This window comes from Hyperolius riggenbachi, chromosome 5 (genome assembly GCF_040937935.1).
Source record: "Hyperolius riggenbachi isolate aHypRig1 chromosome 5, aHypRig1.pri, whole genome shotgun sequence".
Taxonomy (NCBI): Eukaryota; Metazoa; Chordata; class Amphibia; order Anura; family Hyperoliidae; genus Hyperolius; species Hyperolius riggenbachi.
Window position 1 is genome coordinate 271018584 of NC_090650.1, and position 20759 is coordinate 271039342.

Genomic DNA, 20759 nt, shown 5'->3' on the forward strand with positions numbered 1-20759 from the left:
TCCATGATAACATACCTTGCATGTTGTAGGCTTGTAATCAGTATTGGAAATATATAATTAATATACTATAGCTATAATTTATTTCCTGTATTGAATTATAATTAATGGAGTCAGTGTTGATATATGTCAACTCCACAGTCTTGCATTCATTTTCACTGAGTGGTCACAAGATTATGATTTCAGGAAGCAGTTGACGAAGGACCAGTTCAGACAGATGGTTGCCGGTGTCTGTGCACATCATTTACTGCCAGGATCCACCATTTCCCACATCGAGATGAATGGAAGTGCTCATCTCAATGCGTTTACCGTCGATTGCGCAAGCGCTGTGGTCAATGTAGCTTATAGCACTGGCTGCGTTTGCGGCTCTGTGTCCCCCCCAGGGGCTTAAAGTGCAACGCAACAATGAACCAACGGGAAACCATGCCAAACACTTTTCTGCTTAGTAGCATCAGCACTGACCTCAGCGAAAAGGAGATGCCTCAGCCATTCATCTGGACCAGCCCTTACTTGCACACTGAGAGAGAGCTTCAAGTGACCCTGTAGTCAGAGAGAGATGAAGGCTGCCATAATTATTTCCTTCAATCAATGCGCAATACCTGGCTTCTGCCTCTAATATTTTCAAACCCTGACCCAGAACAAAAATGCAGATCAGGTTGCTAAAGTCTGACCACAATGACCACATTCCTGTTTCAGGTGTGTAATTCAGACACTGCTGAAGTCACAAAGATCCACTGGACTGCCAGGCAACTTGCATTATTTAACCAAAAATAAATATGGCAGCCTCCATATCACACTCATTACAGAGTTGTATTAGTGTTTTACATGTGCATGCATCTGAGTATACAGCTTCCAGTAAGCATAACCATGTGACCAAAGAAAAATTATCGCTTCTTATTTTCAAAACCTTTATTTTTGCAGTGCCATTTTTTTCCCGCTATTAGGGAATGTAGGGCAATTATTTTAGACATAGTGTTTGTGGTAACTGCAGTTGTGCTGTAGCCCAACTTTTCATAGAATTCAATTCACTAAGCATTACCACATTCGGTAATGCATAAAACGGCTGATTTTACCAATCACCTTGCCAAATGTCAATTCACTAAACCTATTGCTGCACTCAAAAGTAAAATTACTGCCTAGTGAGGTAAATTACCGGCCTGTGCGGTAAATGCCTCAAGAAATTGCAATTCACGTAGATTAAAACTAACAGTAAATCAAGTAATAGAGTTTGGTATTTATCTCCAGCTCTGACCAGCCGGTAACTCACAATCTCCATGTGGTAAATGTTGACCGATGTAGCAGACAGCCAATAGGGAGCGCTACACAGCCCTGCTTCTCACACCATTTGATCCGATACTCTGGAGGACAGGACTTCAGAATGGCAGAGAGAGAGACATTTATAAAGGCTTGTCTGTATCCCTTAAGATGTGCATATCTGTATACTGATGCACAGAAGAGTTCCCACTAGTTATAGATGCACTGGACAGGAAATAGAACGGCCCATGCACAGACTTGTAAGAGAAGATTGATAGCTTGCTGCCTGACGTGCTCCACAGCTGGTGAGACTACCGAACAGGACTTAGTGAATTGAAGCATGTTTTTTCTGTATTTTACAGAATTTCTACCGCAAACTGGAAATCTTAGTGAATTAGTGGGAAAAAGTGGAAAATACCAAATGCAGTATTTTACTGACCTTAAATTGTTTTACGGAACTGCTCTTAGTGAATTGAGGCCATAGTGTCTGTGGTAACTGTGTACTAACTACTCTAACTGCACACTACTTTATACTAGCTGCAGCAGAAAGTAAAATCTACTTCTAGCAGTCATGACTGAGATTTCTCCTAGAAAACTCTGTTGCATTTTCCCTGCTCTTGGTCTGTACTCCCTTATTTCCTAAACCGTGTGTTATTTTCGGATGTTCTTACCACAAATTACAGTGTTTTATGTGTTTTTTATTTGTTTTTGGGAAACTCCAGTATCTAAAATTGTCCTAAGACCATACTTCTTAGTCCATGTTTCTATTTACAGAAACTTACTTTGCCCTCATAAACCTAATTGCAGCTACCCCTCCTATCTCACCTCACCTCAGTAAAGTCAGTAATGCCAATACATAAGCTATGCACACCCTTTCAAATGTAGTAACCGGAAACTATCTTTTTGGGTGACCGTTCAGGGACAATTCCTATATATATTTTGGCTTTCCATTGAGCAGGTGTTTTGTTCTTTAGTGTAAAGAAAAAAAAAAAGTGCATGGTAAACTGGAGGTGCCGCGCTGCAGATAATCTTCTTAGCAATGCTGTGGTAAAATTGTGTGCTCCTTCTAGATTTTCACCAAAGCTGATCAGGATGATTTAAGATGACAAAAAATATAAGGTCCTTTTACAAAGTGGCAACTTTATTGCAGTTTGCTACTTCTTTGTTTTCATTCAGATTGCACCTTTGAGGTCACATGTTAACAAAAGGTGTCGATCTGCTCAATTACAGTGGCAATTAGTGCTGAGATGGTCTACCACAGTACTGTGCAACTCCAGTCCTTGAGGACTGAGGGCTCTTTCACATCTATCAACACGTGCAGGAGCCGTTTCCTGCACGCGTTATATGCCCTGCGGCGTGTCGTTGGGAATCTGCGGTGCAACGCAATCAGCGGCGGTAGCTACAGCTGAACCCGAAGAAAAACGCCAGCTCCCTGGGGATCAACGCTCCTGGGTGCGTCGAACCGCAACGCACCGAAACGCAGCGTCGGGTGTGAAAGATGAAATGAAAGTCTATGGACTTTCATTTTACCTTGGTTAACGCAAAGAACGAAAAGGGCTTTGATGTGAAAGAGCCCTGAGGTCCTCATATATTTTAGTAACAGATCAAATTAATTGCAAAGCAATCTATTTGCTTTACCATCACTAAAGCTACAGTCACACCTGCAAAAAGCATGTACCCAGGGCAGTCAGATAATGATCGGAATATGTGTTCTGGATCAGGGAGTCTGATAACATTATATGCAAATAACAACCACAACAGGGAGTCAAGTCAAGGTTGAATATTAAAAAGAAAACAGATTTGGCAATCATCATATCCCCCTCACTCTAGAATTCTTTTAAAGCACACCTGAACTTGATTTTTTTTGCTCGTTTGCTCATCAAATGATTGACTTGTCCCCAAAAATTGGATTTTTACTTAGCTAGGGCTTTTTCCAGCCCCCTGAAATGTGTTAGGTCCTTTGGCGTCCTCTGGATCTCCTCCATTGCGCCGCTTCCAGTTCCGAAGTATCTGCAACTGGAGCTCCAATCACACCTACTGTGCATGCACGGTCCCATCCACACACATCCACGATTGTGCTTCCATCATTGGGAGTGTTCTGCTCATACGCAGTAAGAAGAATGAACCGTGCATGTACGGAATGCTCCCAGTTACTGGAACGCAAACGTGGGGGGCACGGATGGGACTACACTTGCGCAGTAAGTGCAACTGGAGCTCCAGTTGCAGATATTTTGGAGCTGGAGGGGAGCCAGAAGATGCAGAGGGACCTGACACATTACAGGGGGCTGTAAGAACCTACAGGTAAGTAAAAATCAAAATTTTATTGCAAGATCAGGTATGCTTTTATTTCATATAAGGTACATACATGTTAAAATTGATTTATATAGCACCAACATCTTCCATAATGCTGTACTATTGACTGTATTGACTATTGACTGGGTGTTTCTGTGGGTAGTACATTTTGCTAAGAATTTTTTTATTCTAAATGCGGTTTAATGGGAAAAATACAAAAATAATGGAAAAAAATTATTTCTCAGTTTTCAGTCATTCTAGTTTTAAAATTAAACATTCTCCTGTGGATAAAACCAATACATTTAATTTGCCCAGTTGTCCCGTTTAATAAACCGTTTAAATTATGTCCCTATCACAGTGTATGGCAACAATATATTATTTTGAAATATAGGTGTTATTTTTCAGGTTTTTTTTTTGTTTGTTTGTTTTTTTTTGTTCTGGCCATAATTACAAGCCCCTATGTAGTAAAGTAAAATTAATTTTCCCTCATAAGATATAGATTAAAAAAAGCTGAGTCCCTAAGGCAACTATTTATCTATTTATTTTAAGCTGATTTTTTTTTACAAGTGCTCTTTTTGTTGGGGGGTGGTGGTGGGGGGGGGGGGGGGGGGGTTTGAAGCGTTGGAAGTGTAATTTATTAATTGTATTAATAGTGTGTATGTACATAGTATATGTAATATACTTTTTGGCCGCAAGATGGCGCTAGTGAACACTCTCCCGTTATAGGAAGTGATTTGATTTTTTTTTTTTTTTCTTTTTTACAGTTTGTTAAACTGTGACAGTTTTCAGGCACTGGTGGCACTCCAGGCATTGCGATTGGGTAGAGGACCACTCGGTCCTCTTCCCCAATCACTTAACACGGGATCCTGATGAAAATGGCAGCGGTAGCGGCGTGCACATGTGCGGAGCAGCGACGGAAACACGCGACGTATTAAAACGTCACGTTGCCGTTAACAGGCTAAAGCATGATGTTTTAATACATGCGATTGTCATTAAATGATTAAACTCAGTTCTTAGGTCCCAGCAAATGTATCTGTATAAATAAACAGTGCAATTCATATATAGTAAACTTCTGATATAATAAACAACTTTTCCTGGTCCCTTGGCGTTTACTATAAAAGGATTCTACTGTAGTAGCGCAGGTCCTCCACTCTGGCTCCGAACATAACAGCATGCAAATGGATGGATAAAAAGAGATTGGATATAAACATATATTGCAAGGGTGTAATGCTGGGAATACACCATAAGTTTTTCAGCAGATAGATGGTTCGATAGATAATTTCCGACATGTCCGATCTTATTTTCAATTGTTTTTCTGATCAATTTCTCATAGAAGTGGATGGAAATTGATCAGAAAAGATAAGAAAATTGATAGAAAATCGATAGAAAATAAGATCGGACAGTAAATCGATTGAAAAATCTCTATATGTTACCACAGGCTGCGCCACCTTATTTAAAAGTCACCAATATCTCTAACACCCTAAAAGTCCTGTGAGTTCATTGTGGGGATATTCCGTTCAGTAGAAGTATAATAGAAAAAATCCACTGCACTCTCACTCCAATCAATATAACGAATGGATAGGAAACAAGCTGTACATTGTGCAATCCTGTATTTAACAGTCCACACACTACAAACACTTCAAAAGCCCGTGCAGTGTGAATCAAAGGGCCCTCACTCATGACACCACCACCCGTAATCAGAGAGGCTCTCCGGATCCAAACCACCTCGTTTTTTCAGGTGGAGCTCTCGCTTAATGTTCTGCTTCACTAGGGTGCCTTAGTGAACCATAACGCATTGCTGGTACAAAACTTTTTTATTTCTACGTTAAAAGTCAATAAAAAACACAATAAAACTTAATTGCGCAGTATGTTGTTACAATTGGCTTACAACAGCGCTTCTCGTGCCAACTAACTACTCAAAAGTAAAAGGCATATCATAGCGATGTTCCTGGGGCCCTCATTGGCGTATAGATGGCTTCCGGGTGGCGTACCGCTCTCTGAAAGTCCCCACGCGTACTGGTCGGAGCCAGTACGCGTGACGCAAGCACGTTCTGGGAGTAGTGGTGGCGTGCGAGTGGGAGCCCAAACAGCGTGGGGACTTTGAGAGAGTGGGAAGCCATCTATACGCGAATGAGGGCCCTAGGAACACCGCTATGATATGCCTTTTACTTCTTTGGAGCTTGTAAGTAGTTAGTTGGTGCGAGAAGCGCACCAACTAACATTAAGCGAGCGCTCCACCTGAAAAAACAAGGTGGTTTGGATCCAGAGAGCCTCTCTGATTACGGGTGGTGGTGTCACGAGTGAGGGTACTGTGATTCACACTGCATGGCTTTTGAAGTGTTTGTAGTGTGTGGACTGTTAAATGCAGGATTACGCGATGTACAGTTTTCCTATCCCTAGCTTATATTGATTGAAGTGAGAGCTCAGTGGATTTTTGCTATTATACTTTGATTGAAAAATCTCATTGTGTATTCCCAGCATTACACTAGATACAAGTAATGTCACTGTTTGTAAATTAAGGTTGGGGCTTTCTCTGCTGTGAATCTAGCATGTGCATGGTGTCCTCAATGCATTGCTGAGAGATCTGGAGTGTTGGACCGTCTTGGCCAAGTGCATTGTTCTCCTCTATTCAGCTGTGCACCGCCCCATCTTCCTGGTGGAATTTAGTTCATAATATATTTCCAGTACAAATCTTTTAATATTGAAACTTATGTTGTTAGATGCAATGTGCAAATTGAAGTGTGGAAAGTTGTACATTTAGATTCATTGTTGCTGCTCTTCTAGTTTGTACTAGACTGCTGACCTGGTTTACCCCTAGAAATGACTGCAGAGGAGAGAGGGGAATACTTTGCACCAAGTTATTTGTCCTCATCTTTGGCTCAGTATAAATAACCAGGCCTGCAAGTCATAAATCAAGGCAAAGCTTCTGCCAACACCTATTACCATTTAAGCACACTGGAATGTATGCATTATTTCAGGGGCTTGGGTAGTATTTACATACAAGATTTATGGATCTCTTGCCAGCAAAATTGCATTACAAAGTGGAGCACAAACAATCCCCTTGGATACTATAACAAAGTGCAGACACTTGTCTGGTTCCCAAGTTTGCAGCAGGAAGAATAGTAAGATGAGGCCTGCACAAAAGCTGCAACCCCCCATGTTTTGGTTGTAATCATTATAGAAAAGTTTATTAGTAAGCAAAATTCAATGAACATTTACAGTTGTCTTTTGTTTTTAAAAAATCTTTTGTTTTTAAAAAGTGACCCCTGATCAGTAATGCAAACTTGTATATCAAAAACTTGCTTATTTAAAGGATCCTTCATGCTACAGCATAGTGGATGCACATGCAAAAATTGTATATGCTTGCCCTACGTGTATAGCCGTGCATATATATAGAATTTTTGTCCTGTGTGTGCATCGTTTTTCTATTTATTATGCATACAAACAAAACATGCATCTTCAACTAAAAATGCAACATACAGTGCATTTAAAAAAAAACATGACTGCACTGCAGGAATGCAACACAGACAAGTGTAAGGTCCTAAATAATGTGTCATGCATTTTTAAAACATAACGTGTGTAGTGGCAAATAGCCCAAAAGATATTTCACATGCCCACTATGCTTATGTACAAGCTTGCTGCACTGACTCTTGTTTGCATTGTGGATGTGTGCTGAGCCCATTCTAGTCCTATCCTTTAAGGATACGAGAGGTGAGCGAATTTTCAGAAATGTGGGGAGCAAGCATGTATGGGCCCCATGCCCACCGCTACCCCATTCACCTCCGTCCCCCTCCGTAACTTAGCAAAAGCTCTTGAGGTTGAGCACTACTGTGTGCTGGCCCAGCAGAAGCACGTCTTTGATTGTGCGCCCGTGGATGAGAGCGCTCTGTGCATGTGCACTACTTAACCACTCCTAGTGCATGCAGAGCGCTCCCAGCCATGTGAACATGATCAAGGACTTGCACAGTAGTGCGCATCCTTGCCAACCAGGCGAGAGATGCTGGCGAATCTTGCTAAGTAACGCAGGGGGATGAAGGTGAGCAGGGAGCAGTGGGCATGAGGACTGTTGCCCATACATGGCTGCACCCACCGTTTCTGCAAATTCACTAGCCTCGGGCATCCTTTAAAGCAGAGTTCCCCAACCCTGTCCTCGGGGCCCACCAACAGTACATGTTTTGCAGAAAACCACAGGTGAGGTAATCAGTGTTTCAGCAGAGCTGATTAACTACATCTGGATTTCCACAAAACATGCACTGTTGGTGGGCCTTGAGGACGGGGTTGGGGAACACTGCTAAAGTATACCTGATTCAAAGTTACTTAAGGTAAGCTCTGGGTCTGTTCAACCTAAATTTACATACCTCTGTGTGTTGTCTCTTCATTTTTTTTTTTTATTTTATTTATTTTTTTTAAGCTTACCGGTAAGTAGAATTTTCAGACAGGAACAGGCAAGCTTGCCGTAATGTTCCCTCCTATCACCTTTCCATTTATTCATCTTCTCCACCTCAATCACTCCTCTTAAAGGCAATGGAGCAAATCTTATGTCAAAATATCTAAAATGAACCTCCCCTTAAGGGAGGCTCGTAAATTGTGTGCTTTGTGGGGGATAGAGTTGATTTACTTACCTACAAGGGGCTGCTCTGTAGCCCACCTCTATACGAGGGCATCCATATTCTTGCTGTGCCACAGACCCGGAGGTTTGAAGTCCCCGTGATGTTGAGTGTGTCTTTGGCCACTGGTGCATGCTAGCTGATGTAGGGTCGATGGTCTCTAGTGAATGTCAGTTGATGTAGTGGCACCGACTGTTAGTAGATGTTAGGAGATGTAGACGTTAATACAACTCCCAGACAGAACGACATGGGTGCAGCTGCCGCACGGTGGGCAGGCACTGGTGTGCAAGCAGGCTGTGGGTGGGGAGTGGTCTGTGGCAGATGTGTTGTGCAATTCTTTTGAGAATCTTGGAAGGGGACTCTCTGGCGGTTGTGGTGTGCAATGCTTTTGAGAATCGCGGGTTTACAGGGTTAATATATTTAACACACAGTATATTTCAGATTGCCTTTTCCTGACAGTGCACATAATATTGGATCACCTGAAAATCCGTGATTTTTGTCTTTGTAAAGCCCAGTAGACTCTTGGATAACTGACAGATATTAAAAGAAATGGCCAGGATGCTTATACTGGTGGAGGTAAGAGAGATCTCACCCAGTCTCTAAAGTATTTAGCCACTGGGTGAGGTCTCTTACCTCCACCAGAATAGGGATTACCCCAAAAAAAGTATTGTGAGCTATTGCTGTTCTGTTGTGTTGGTCTAGTTCTAGGAGCTGGGTGAGGCACATATAGAAATATGACTGTTACCCAGTAACCATAAATGGAATGATTCTGGAGACTGTCTAGTGTCTCTACACAGCTCAAGCTTCTGTTTCTTCAACGTCTCCTCTCTTTTTATGGTTGCAACAATGAAAACAGGATAAATAGAGCAGTTACAGCCCTGTGCTTGAACTGTAGCTGCATTACACATTTACAAGCATGCTTTTAAAGGTTCCCTTTCCTCTTTAGGCTGTTGGTGGGCTGTAAAATAGTAAAGGGTTTGAACACTGTCCTATACATTCCAAAAGGAACAGTCTTTTTGAAGGTGAACCTGAGAGCAGTAAAACACATCAAACACTAGAGGCAGACTACAGCGTGCACCGCAGGGTGCCAGGACAGATCTTTACACCTTTCCTTGAAAATGCCATTAGTAATACTTAAAGTTACACACAGCAGTAAAAACATCACATTGTCACAATTTTCCTTAGAGCAGTCTATGTCCTGATTGGAGAAATTCCACTTCACTTGTTTTCCATGGCCTCGTCACTTTGAAATGAATGGAGGAGAAATATCCCCAAATAGAAATCTCACTATGATAAAAATCTCAGGATTTAGTGCTCAAAATGTCATTAAAAATATAGCTGCAGACGTGTCGCTAGCCTGGAGGCTGATGATGCGTCTTTAAAGTGCTGGCACTGTACTATTGCCCATGGGATTGGGCACTGATCCCTGCCAGGCGACAGAAATCCCCTGGTGTGTACAGGGCTTATACAGGGTGAATTATGAGAGTGGCAACTATACAGCTCCTTTGCCTGTTCATTCTTATATATAGTATTTCTGTTTTTTTGCACGGGTTTTCTGCTTTCTCCTTTGCCTGTTAATTCTTATATACTTCTGCCATTTACACTGTTTTTCTGCCTTCCTAGAATAAAGCACAGGTATAAATAAGTAGTGCAGCCTTGAATGCTTTGTCAGTTAGTGCAGACTGCCGCTGGTACTTGTGGTTATTTTGTTGAGCTGTGAAGCTGGAGTATTCCCAGATACTAATATTTCAGTGGTATTTGGAGCCAGCTCTTTAATAACTGAGGTTGGAGTGCTGAGCTTTCAGATGGCTTTCTTTTGGTTAATGCTCTGATCTACAGTCTTATTATAAAATATTGCGGGTAATAAAGGACCTAACTACTCTTCTGTGAATACTAAATTCATTTTTGTCGACTCGATGACAGCAGTTAAAATTAGAATCTTTCTGCCAAATAGCCTTTTCAATAATGTTTGTATAGTGTTCAGGAGCCTTTAATATTTGCTTTACATAAATATCATTAGGTGATTTAACAAAGGGAACCAGTCATGCCTAAAGGAATTATCTCTCTTTCATAGGTATATCAGGTTACAAGGCTATAAAATGCCTCTTTAAATGATTTCATTAAAGAGCCAGTCCTCCCCCTTCAGTGTGTTCCAGTGCCAAGGAACTCCTAACTGCCTGCAGCCTTGCAATACCTCATTTTGATATTCCCATTCAGTATATGAGCTCCTCCCATGCTACAGTGCTTAGACATCCATCCATAGTGCAGTGCTGTAGCATAATATAATACTGTATACCGCCACCAGCTGCTTCCTGGGAAAGCTCACAGTCCTGCAGCATGAGCAGAAAACTGCTTAATGAACCAGTGACCTGGAACAAGTGTGAAGCCAGTTAAGTCTGACAGTCCTGTCCTGCATGCTCTTTTCAAGGTATTGACCCAGTAAGTAGTAAATCCAGGATGAGCATAACAGCCAGGAATGTAGCTGGGTCCGATTGGTACGTCTTTTTCTTTCTTTCTTTCTTTCTTTTTTTTTTTTTTTTTTTTCTTAAAGCTGAATTTTGCTAGAAAATAATCACTTCTATCTCCCCTTTCCCCGAACAATGTAGTTATATTAGTCCTTTTCCCAAAGCTGATCTTTAAAGGAAACCTGAAGTTCATTTTGGTGACAGAGCCAGTTGCTGGCAACTGCTTTTGCGCGGCCCTGGCCTTGATTACACTCTCATCGCCGGGAGCTTTCTGTGCATGCGCAGTACGAGAAAACGTATACCTGCAGTGGCCAACGACTGGCTCTGTCGCTGATATCAAAGTCAATGTGGGGGACCGAAGGACGTTCAGTGACAGTACAGGCACAGGGCGGCTGCAGGGGGCCAGTAGAAGCCCCAGGTGAGTTAAATGGTTTTTTTTTATTTTTTTGACTTTAGGTTTGCTTTAAGGGTTTATACACACTCACTGTACAATGCAGGGGGCTGTGCGTGATACAGCGACGCATGGTAGCTATGTTCAGTATTGCAATGCTGATCTCATTCCCTGAATAGGACAGCACTACCTTACAGACATATAAATCCAATGATGCATTGCATCAATGGGAACATCAGGCAGTGAAGTCTATACACTTCTGATTTGCTTGCTTATTACATACTTCATGCATTGCTGAAATATGTATGCCAACACATAAAGTTTGTATGATTATTTAGATGTATTTGCAATTGGATAACTACCATTACCCTTGTGTGTTGGCCTCTGATGGGTCTTGTGCACCTTAAACGCTTCGCAGTGCTTTATTAGGGAAGGGTGTGGCTTGGACTGCCAGGTTGTTGAACTTGTCAGTCCTAAGCTGAGTGAGCAGCAGTTGCATGCCTACTGATAGAACATTACATTTCCCATAGAGAGGGGGGGACAGAGAAAATTATTTTTCCGTATGCCTTACTTTGAGAAAGTTGTAATAGATTCCCCTGGAGAAATACGGTATTACCAGTCACAGGAAGCTGCAAGCATGCCACATTGGCAAGGTGGTGGCATTCATTCTCTGTGCGTACATCTGATTAGGAGGCAGACGTTCATTAGACCTAATACGTGGTGGTTTGTTTCTGTGCATTAACCGTAATTTTTGTCACCTGACCCTTGTGGTTACTGCCATTCGTGCTGCGACAGACCAGCAGCTGAACCGCATGGAAAGCATGTTCAGTTCAGCCATTCATGTGAAAGACATCTTAGTTTATTCAAACAAGGGCTTTTCAACACTACTTAACATGGGCTTTTTATGTAAATGCCTTAAAAACATACAATTTAAGATGCATTCAGAACATTTTTAACCAGTGTCATTAAACCACCCTCTGCAGCTACTGGAAAAATATGTAACAGCAAGCCCCAGAAAGCTGAATTATTGGGTACTAGGAAATGGTACTTTGTGTGGGGTTGGTGATAGTCATGGAAATCCTGTTGTATTTGTGTGATTGTGAAAACATGCAGCTGTGTCAAGGGGTACCTGTGCTCACAGTGGCAATTCAAGAAGACGCAGGACACAAAAGGAGGCCAGGAGTGGCGCCAGCAACACTCACCGGGAGGGGGAGTTAAACGTACACATTAGGGGAAACTGGCCAGGGGACCATTAGGTCCATCGGTCGTCGGAAGATTGAAGGGTGCCAACGCCAGGCACAGAATCTCAGCAATTAAGCAGGTGACCATGTTGCAGCATCGATCTCTGCCAGATTCAATCATGATCATTGAATCAGCTGGATATTGATGCCAAAAATCAAGTCATGTATGGGTATCCTTAGTGTTCTCTAGCAGCTAAGTGATTCATTTTTTTTTTTAAAGCGCACACACATTCAACAACAAAGTTTCCAATGTAGCCCTCCACTACCTGCAGGAAATCAGCTGACTGGTCTTTCAGTTAAATACACCCCCACCCTCCTGCTGCAACCATCTGTCACTGTGTCTACCAAATATGATCATCTCCACACACTGACACTAATCTGCATGCAGTCAGATTGGGCCACCTCATTCTGTCACTCACCAGCTGGCTATTGTGGAGAATATGAGGGAGCAGCCATCCTCTGCACACAGGTCAGCAGCTAGCTTATACCGTAGGATACACACTTGTATTACACTGTTGTACACATAGCAGTGCACCAATCTCTCTAGCAGCAGATGGGAGTTTTGCTTGTTATAATAAATGAGCACTTAGTACATTTTATTATTATTCATAAACACTGCAAAAACATTTTAACCAGTGCATATATATTGAGAGCATAAATAGTGACAAAAAGAATGACAGGCAGGAAACAATGTTTTTCTATTAGACTGATGATCAGTCATCAAACAAAACACAGACCTAAACATACCTAGGCTGAAGCTTTATTTTGCAGTGCCCTGCAATGAGCAGTGGGAAAGGGCAAACGATAAAGCTTCTCTTCACATTCGACTCATGTACAGGTCCTTCTAAAAAAATTAGCATATTGTGCTAAAGTTCATTATTTTCTGTAATGTACTGATAAACATTAGACTTTCATATATTTTAGATTCATTACACACAACTGAAGTAGTTCAAGCCTTTTATTGTTTTAATATTGATGATTTTGGCATACAGCTCATGAAAACCCAAAATTCCTATCTCAAAAAATTAGCATATAATGAAAAGGTTCTCTAAACGAGCTATTAACCTAATCATCTGAATCAACTAATTAACTCTAAACACCTGCAAAAGATTCCTGAGGCTTTTAAAAACTCCCAGCCTGGTTCATAACTCAAAACCGCAATCATGGGTAAGACTGACGACCTGACTTCTGTCCAGAAGGCCATCATTGACACCCTCAAGCAAGAGGGTAAGACACAGAAATACATTTCTGAACGAATAGGCTGTTCCCAGAGTGCTGTATAAAGGCACCTCAGTGGGAAGTCTGTGGGAAGGAAAAAGTGTGGCAGAAACGCTGCACAACGAGAAGAGGTGACCGGATCCTGAGGAAGATTGTGGAGAAGGACTGATTCCAGACCTTGGGCGACCTGCGGAAGCAGTGGACTAAGTCTGGAGTAGAAACATCCAGAGCCACCGTGTACAGGCATGTGCAGGAAATGGGCTACAGGTGCCGCATTCCCCAGGTCAAGCCACTTTTGAACCAGAAACAGTGGCAGAAGCGCCTGACATGGGCTACAGAGAAGCAGCACTGGACTGTTGCTCAGTGGTTCAAAGTACTTTTTTTGGATGAAAGCAACTTTTGCATGTCATTCGGAAATCAAGGTGCCAGAGTCTGGAGGGAAATGCCAAAATGCCAGCTGCTGGTGTCGGTCCACTGTGTTTTATCAAGGGCAGGTTCAATGCAGCTAGCTATCAGATTTTGGAGCACTTCATGCTTCCATCTGCTGAAAAGTTTTATGGAGATGAAGATTTCATTTTTCAGCATGACCTGGCACCTGCTCACAGTGCCAAAACCACTGGTAAATGGTTTACTGACCATGGTATTACTGTGCTCAATTGGCCTGCCAACTCTCCTAACCAGAACCCCATGGAGAATCTGTGGGATATTGTGAAGAGAATGTTTAGACGCAAGACCCAACATTCTGGATGAGCTTAAGGCCGCTATCGAAGCATCCTGGGCCTCCATAACACCTGAGCAGTGCCACAGACTGATTGCCTTCATGCCACGCCGCATTGAAGCAGTCATTTCTGCAAAAGGATTCCCGACCAAGTATTGAGTGCATAACTGAACATAATTATTTGAAGGTTGACTTTTTTTGTTTTAAAAACACTTTTCTTTTATTGGCCGGATGAAATATGCTAATTTTTTTATGATGATTTTGGCTCATGAAAACCCAAAATTCCTATCAAAAAATTAGCATATTGTGATAAAGTTCGTTATTTTTTGTAATGTACTGATAAACATTAGACTTTCATATATTTTAGATTCATTACACACAACTGAAGTAGTTCAAGCCTTTTATTGTTTTAATATTGATGATTTTGGCTCATGAAAACCCAAAATTCCTAATATTAAAACAATAAAAGGCTTGAACTACTTCAGTTGTGTGTAATGAATCTAAAATATATGAAAGTCTAATGTTTATCAGTACATTACAGAAAATAATGAACTTTATCACAATATGCTAATTTTTTGAGAAGGACCTGTACAATGCCAGGTGAGAAGAGCAAGCTATGTACACTAGTGTCACTTTCACCACTGTTTTCAGTGGTAAGTTGTTTTGGTCCATCACAGAGAGCAGATATGTTTCATTTTGGCTTTGTTCACTTTGAGGACAGAACTGCACATTAGCTTTGCGGCAGAAGTTTTAGTGGGGTTTTCCTCCATTGCTTATCTGTCTGTATACCCAAAATGAAATCTACACTTCTCGCAACCTAAAACTAGTTCTACATCTTACATTTTCAGTGCCCAATACAAGTTAGTGATAGTTTTGGGTGAAAATCTAGTGTGTGCAGGTATTCGCTCATGCCATTGACAAGGTCGTTATTACTGTTATTGTGCAGAACAGCATAGAGGCAATCAACATATTCATATACCATTTATTGCTGAATTGTCACTTGAAACCATCAATAACCATTTTTTGGGTGTCACAAAATTAAAATACGTAGTAACTTAACCTCAACCTCACGCACATAACGTCGACCCTTTCCTGATGTCTGAACCTAAAATCGCTCCTATCGCTTTCATCCCAAACCTAACCGGTAAAACTATCCTTCCCTATCCCCCTAACTCTAACCATATAGAAATGTGCCTAACTCTAACAAGTTATCTGATACTCACTTTTTAGTATCCCTGCCCCTATCCTTTTCCCAACTCCAAATCCAGGCATTTGGTGTAGAGTCTTGATAGCCAATGTTTCAGCTATATAAAATGTGAATGCCAACACCCTAATTAAGCCCCCCAAGGCCAAAATACACCTTTTGGCAAACAAACACCCCCTTTCCCACCCTTCAGAATTGGCCTTAGTAATATCTAAATGAACAATGCTGACTTTAACACAGTGCAATGGCTGCTGCAATAAATGGCCCCTTCACATTCATTTTCTATCATTCTGAATGCTATTATGCTGCTTCCAATATAGTGCATTAGCGAAGGCAAGATAACGGAAGCAGAAATGTTTCCACTCTGTTATAAATGACAACATATTTTCACTCTATGGAATGAATGTGGCCAGAACAAACCCATCAGAACAAAGTGTTGACATTTAAAAATAATCACCTAGTGCTGTCTTTTGTGCTGCAGGTAAAAAAGACTGCGTATAGAGGCGGCGAACAAAGCAGTTTTGCCTCATCTACACATAGCTCTGTTTTGCAATGCATCACTAGAGTGCATTATTTGAACATAGGTGATTCTGAATGCTTAAAACATTTTCTTATGTTTTTGTTAAATAAGATTACTCTTGAAACATTGTATTTTTTCCTTTAGCATCAATACTCTTTATGACATGAGTGTTCTTGACTGCTTCTTTCAGTAAGTAGGCCTAGTTACAGAGCCAAGGTATTAAACCAGGAAACACTGTCTGTTTGACGTATCAAGGCTTGCCCTTCCTGTTCCAAACAATCCTGTATTATCCCATGTTGAAGAAGTCATACAATACATAATTATGCACTTTTTAGAAATGAATACAATACTAATATTGCTTTGTTTTTGTTTTTTTTTGTGTTTTTTTTTTTAAACAGGCCGTCTTAATGGACAATCTAAAGGATCAGTGCAGTCCTCAGAAAATGAGAAGGATGATACATCTCAAGGGTCTTCACAAACCAGTAGTGTAACATCTTCAGATTCAGAAGATGGGCCAGTGAGAAAACGGTGTGTAGCTCTTTTCACGGTTACTTGTGTTTGGATTAATGTACAGGGCTCTGAACCTGTATCAACTAATGTTAGGGTGGTAGGTGGCACACTGGGTTATTCTGCTGGAGTGGTTTTTCTTGCCCCTGCAGCTGGCTCAAAAGATTGTGGTGGTGTCTCACTACCTCCACTCATTACATCTACTGTATCAACTAATGTTTTGTCACACAGCACTGACAGCCATTTGACGCAGTGGTCACACCCTACCATTTCTTATGTGACACATGAAAAAGATAATTCGAATAGTAATGTGATCTGTTTGTGTGTAATGCTTTCCATGTAAACTGAGATATTTTGTAACTGGAGTGCTTCTAAGCAAACCTGAATCCATACTCTGAGGTAAACATGACTGGTTCTAAAGAGACACATGGTCAGCTGAGCAGCCAGAGGAGGCATTTTAAGGGATAATTGGCAGGGTTTTAACCTCCAAAGAAGCTGGTTGGTCCTCTTGATAAGTGTCCTGGATATCAACCTTAGCAATAGCACTATTTTCATGGAGACTAAATATTCTACACATTTTTGGATATTCAAAAAACCAACCAGGTCCTTACAGGTAAATGAGGTAGGTAAAGTTGGTACTCAGTCATCATAGCATGCAAGGTTGCTTGTATTCTTTACAAGATGAATTATTGCAAAGTTGTCATTTTAAGGCACACAGTTCTTTAGTACAAAAATTGACTGTAGTGGACTCTTGCTTTGAGTGTAGCCTTCCGTGCTTCTTAATTATTGAGGAAGTTGAGTAAAGTATCTTGTGTTGACAGAAATGCCCTTTAAAGGATATCATTAGTAGGGTTGAATATAATTAGTAGGGTTAAGCTCACCAGAGGCCAGACATCAAATAAATGTAACTTTTATACTATATGTGAGTATATATTTGAAAAAAATCAAGTGTTATGTCAAAAGAGCTGTGCTCTCTGTGTTTCCGTTTTCTAGTGATTATCTGTAATTGTTTGCGGGGTCATATAAAAATTAATTTACTTTCCTTTACTGGAAATTATGTTTGTCCACAAAAGGTTATTACATTTTATTATAATTGTACATTAAATTGCTGGTGAAAATGGAACCAAACTCAGAACTTACCCTCTGCTCCACAGCATTGATGACCTTTAGGGTTCGTTCACACTACAAGAGCTTTTCTTAAGCTACATACACACGGGCTACAACTGTCGCCGCAACCATGTGGCACGCGCGTGTTGCAGTGACAGGTCGTCCGTGTGTATGATGTGCGCGCCCTGAACCGTCACTTGTCAGAGCTGTTGCCAGGCAATTGACTTGGTCAATCGCCGGCAACAGCTGTCGCCGCAACTTCGCCGCAACTGTCGCTAGTCCGCCGTGTGTATGCGGACTAGCGACAGCAACTCCATACACAATGAATGGAGCTTCCGGCGGCGGGGGGGGGGGGGGGGGGGGTTACGACCTTCCGCAACAGCTTCCGCCGAATCTGTGTCCCTCTGTGCGCTGTGTGTACGACTGTTGCACAGAGGGACCTGGCAAAGAGCTGGCGCTGCTTTTTTTTTTTTTTTTATTTCCCTGGCTACATGTGTGCCTTGTGTGTACGAGGCTTAAGAGCTTTGTGATTTTAAAAGCTTTTGCTAATGTTATCCTGTGTGTATTCACACTGGAGTGATGTGATTTTGTAAAAATCCCCCATAGCTTTGCATTAGCATGAGCTTTACAAATCTCTAGCACTTAAAGGAGTCATCAGGGAAATTGTAATAAAATAAGTGCTACTTACCGGGGGGCTTCCTCCAGCCCCAAGCTCCCAGCATTTCCCTCATCGCAGCTCTCCCCGCAGCCGTTCGCCGAAGCTCCGTCCCGGTCCCCGGCGATGATGGCAGGGCGACCTCCAAGTCGCTGTCAATCACCGCCATGTGGGCCGGAGCGGACTGCGCAGGCGCAGAACTACTACGCCTGTGCAGTCCGCTCTGGCCCATGTGGCGGTGACTGACAGCGCCGCTCGCGCAGGCGTAGTACAGGCCGACCTGGATGTCGCCCTGACATCGCCGGGGAATGGCTCCGGGGAGAGCTGTGGCGAGGGACATGCTGCGAGCTTGGGGCTGGAGGAAGCCCCCAGTAAGTAGCACTTATTTTATTACAATTTCCCTGATGACTCCTTTAACCTTCCTGGCGGTAACCCCGAACTTAGTTCGGGGTAAGCCGCGCAGGAAGATTTCTCAGGCCCTGCTGGGCCGATTTGCATAATTTTTTTTTTTTTTTTGCTACACGCAGCTAGCACTTTTACATAGTTACATAGTTATTTTGGTTGAAAAAAGACATACGTCCATCGAGTTCAACCAGTATAAAGTACAACACCAGCCTGCTCCCTCACATATCCCTGTTGATCCAGAGGAAGGCGAAAAAACCCTAACTTTGCTAGCTGCGTGTGCACACCGATCGCCGGCACTCCTCGCCGATTTGCCGCTACCCGCCGTGCCGCCCCCTCCTCAGACCCCTTGCGCAGCCTAGCCTATCAGCGGCAGGCAGCTCTGAGGGGTGGATCGGGACTCCCGATGACGTCAGTGACATCATCCCGCCCGTCGCCATGGCGATGGGGGAAGCCCTCCAGGAAATCCCGTTCTTTGAACGGGATTTCCTGATCGAAGCGGGTGGGGGGGATGCCGCTGCACAGCCCTAGGCTCGCTACATGGTTTAAAAAAAATAATTAAAAAAAAACCTGCTGTGCTGCCCCCTGGCGGTTTTTAATAGACCGCCAGGAGGGTTAAAAAGCTCTTGTAGTGTAAATCGTAACAAAAAAAAGTCTTAATTACAGTTTATGGAAATCCTTGAAAAAAAACAAACAAACTGAAGTTTTACTTGTATTCACTTCACTAGAAGCACTGAAAGGTTTGAGGTGAGAGGGATATGAAGGCTAACATGTTTATTTCCTTTTAAATAATGTACATTGCCTGGCTGTCTTGCTTGTCCTCTGCCACTAATACTTAAAGCTACGAACAAGCATGCAGACCAGATGTCTTTGACAAAGCTGGAAAGATTAGCTGCATGCTTGTTTCAGGTGTGCGATTTAGATCCTACTGACAAGAAAGATCAGCAGGACTGCCAGGCAACTGGTATTGTTAAAGGAAGAGGAAGGCCCGCACGTTGTCCTAAACGAAGTCCTTTATTATAGACGTATCCAGAGAATCAGCACACACAATCACACATCTCCAGCTGACATGTTTCAGACCAGGTGGTCCTTAATCATAGCTGCAGATAAAGGTCTGAAGATCCTCAGGATAGGCAGAATATCTAGTGAGGTGATACTTAATGGCTTCAATGGCAAGATGGTGGGGTATTGTTAAACAGGAAATCAATATGGCAGCTTCCATATGTCTCATACCTCGGGTTCCTTTAGGCCTGTGTTATCCCAGCTGAAGACCTACCTGCCCTGGTTCATGCATTTGTATCCTCCCGCCTAGACTACTGCAACGCCCTGTTCATCGGATCTACAGATAAGGTTCTGCGCCCCTTACAGCTAGTACAGAATGCTGCAGCCAGACTCCTAGCCAATGCCTCTTGCAGCTCACACATCACCCCAGTACTGCAAACTCTTCACTGGTTGCCAGTAAAATGGAGAATCAATTTTAAGATCTGCCTGCTGACATTCAAGGCTCTACACCACATGGGTCCCAAATACATAGCGGATCTATTGGAACTTTATGCCCCTCCACGCACCCTCTGCTCTGCCAACAAGATGAAGCTGGTTAATCCCAGGTTACACTTAACATTTGGTGCTCGGGCCTTTTCCTATGCAGCCCCTACTCTATGGAACTCACTTCCACAATCAGTACGAGAGGCTCCCTCTCTGGACAGCTTTAAAAAATGCTAAAAACTCACCTCTTTTCCCAAGCCTTTGAGACTTTATAACGGAGGGTCACAGCGCTTTGAGTCCCCAGGGAGAAAAGCGCTATATAAATATTATTCTTATTGTTATTGTTGTTGTTATACACAGGGCAGAGATCTGCAGTGGCACAGCTCACACATAGCTCACAACTCTGATTCACAGAAATAATGACTTTCCACTGTCTCACTTTAGTACCTTACCTACCTGGTAAAAGAACATACTAATAAAGGAGTATTAGATGCGGCAGGCCGGCAGCCACATGTTTTGGTCAGATTTCAGCAGAAGGGTGGTTGGAATCATTTGAATCTCCACCATGTATGATTTTGTGCTGCTTGATGGAATACAACATTATTACATTTACAGCGAAACCGAATATGTTGGCGCTTTATAAATCAATAATACTAATAATAATTCAACCAGCCTACATTCATTAAAATCTTTTTG

At 42.3% G+C, this 20759-nt stretch overlaps 1 protein-coding gene across 1 annotated transcript in view; it reads left to right on the plus strand.

Moving 5' to 3' along the window:
- Nucleotides 1-20759, plus strand: part of JARID2 (jumonji and AT-rich interaction domain containing 2) — a 221212-nt gene that overhangs the window by 87314 nt on the left and 113139 nt on the right. The window contains exon 3 of the mRNA XM_068236929.1: nucleotides 16306-16435. Coding sequence (XP_068093030.1) covers nucleotides 16306-16435 — 130 coding nt within the window. The remainder of the gene's footprint in view (nucleotides 1-16305; nucleotides 16436-20759) is intronic.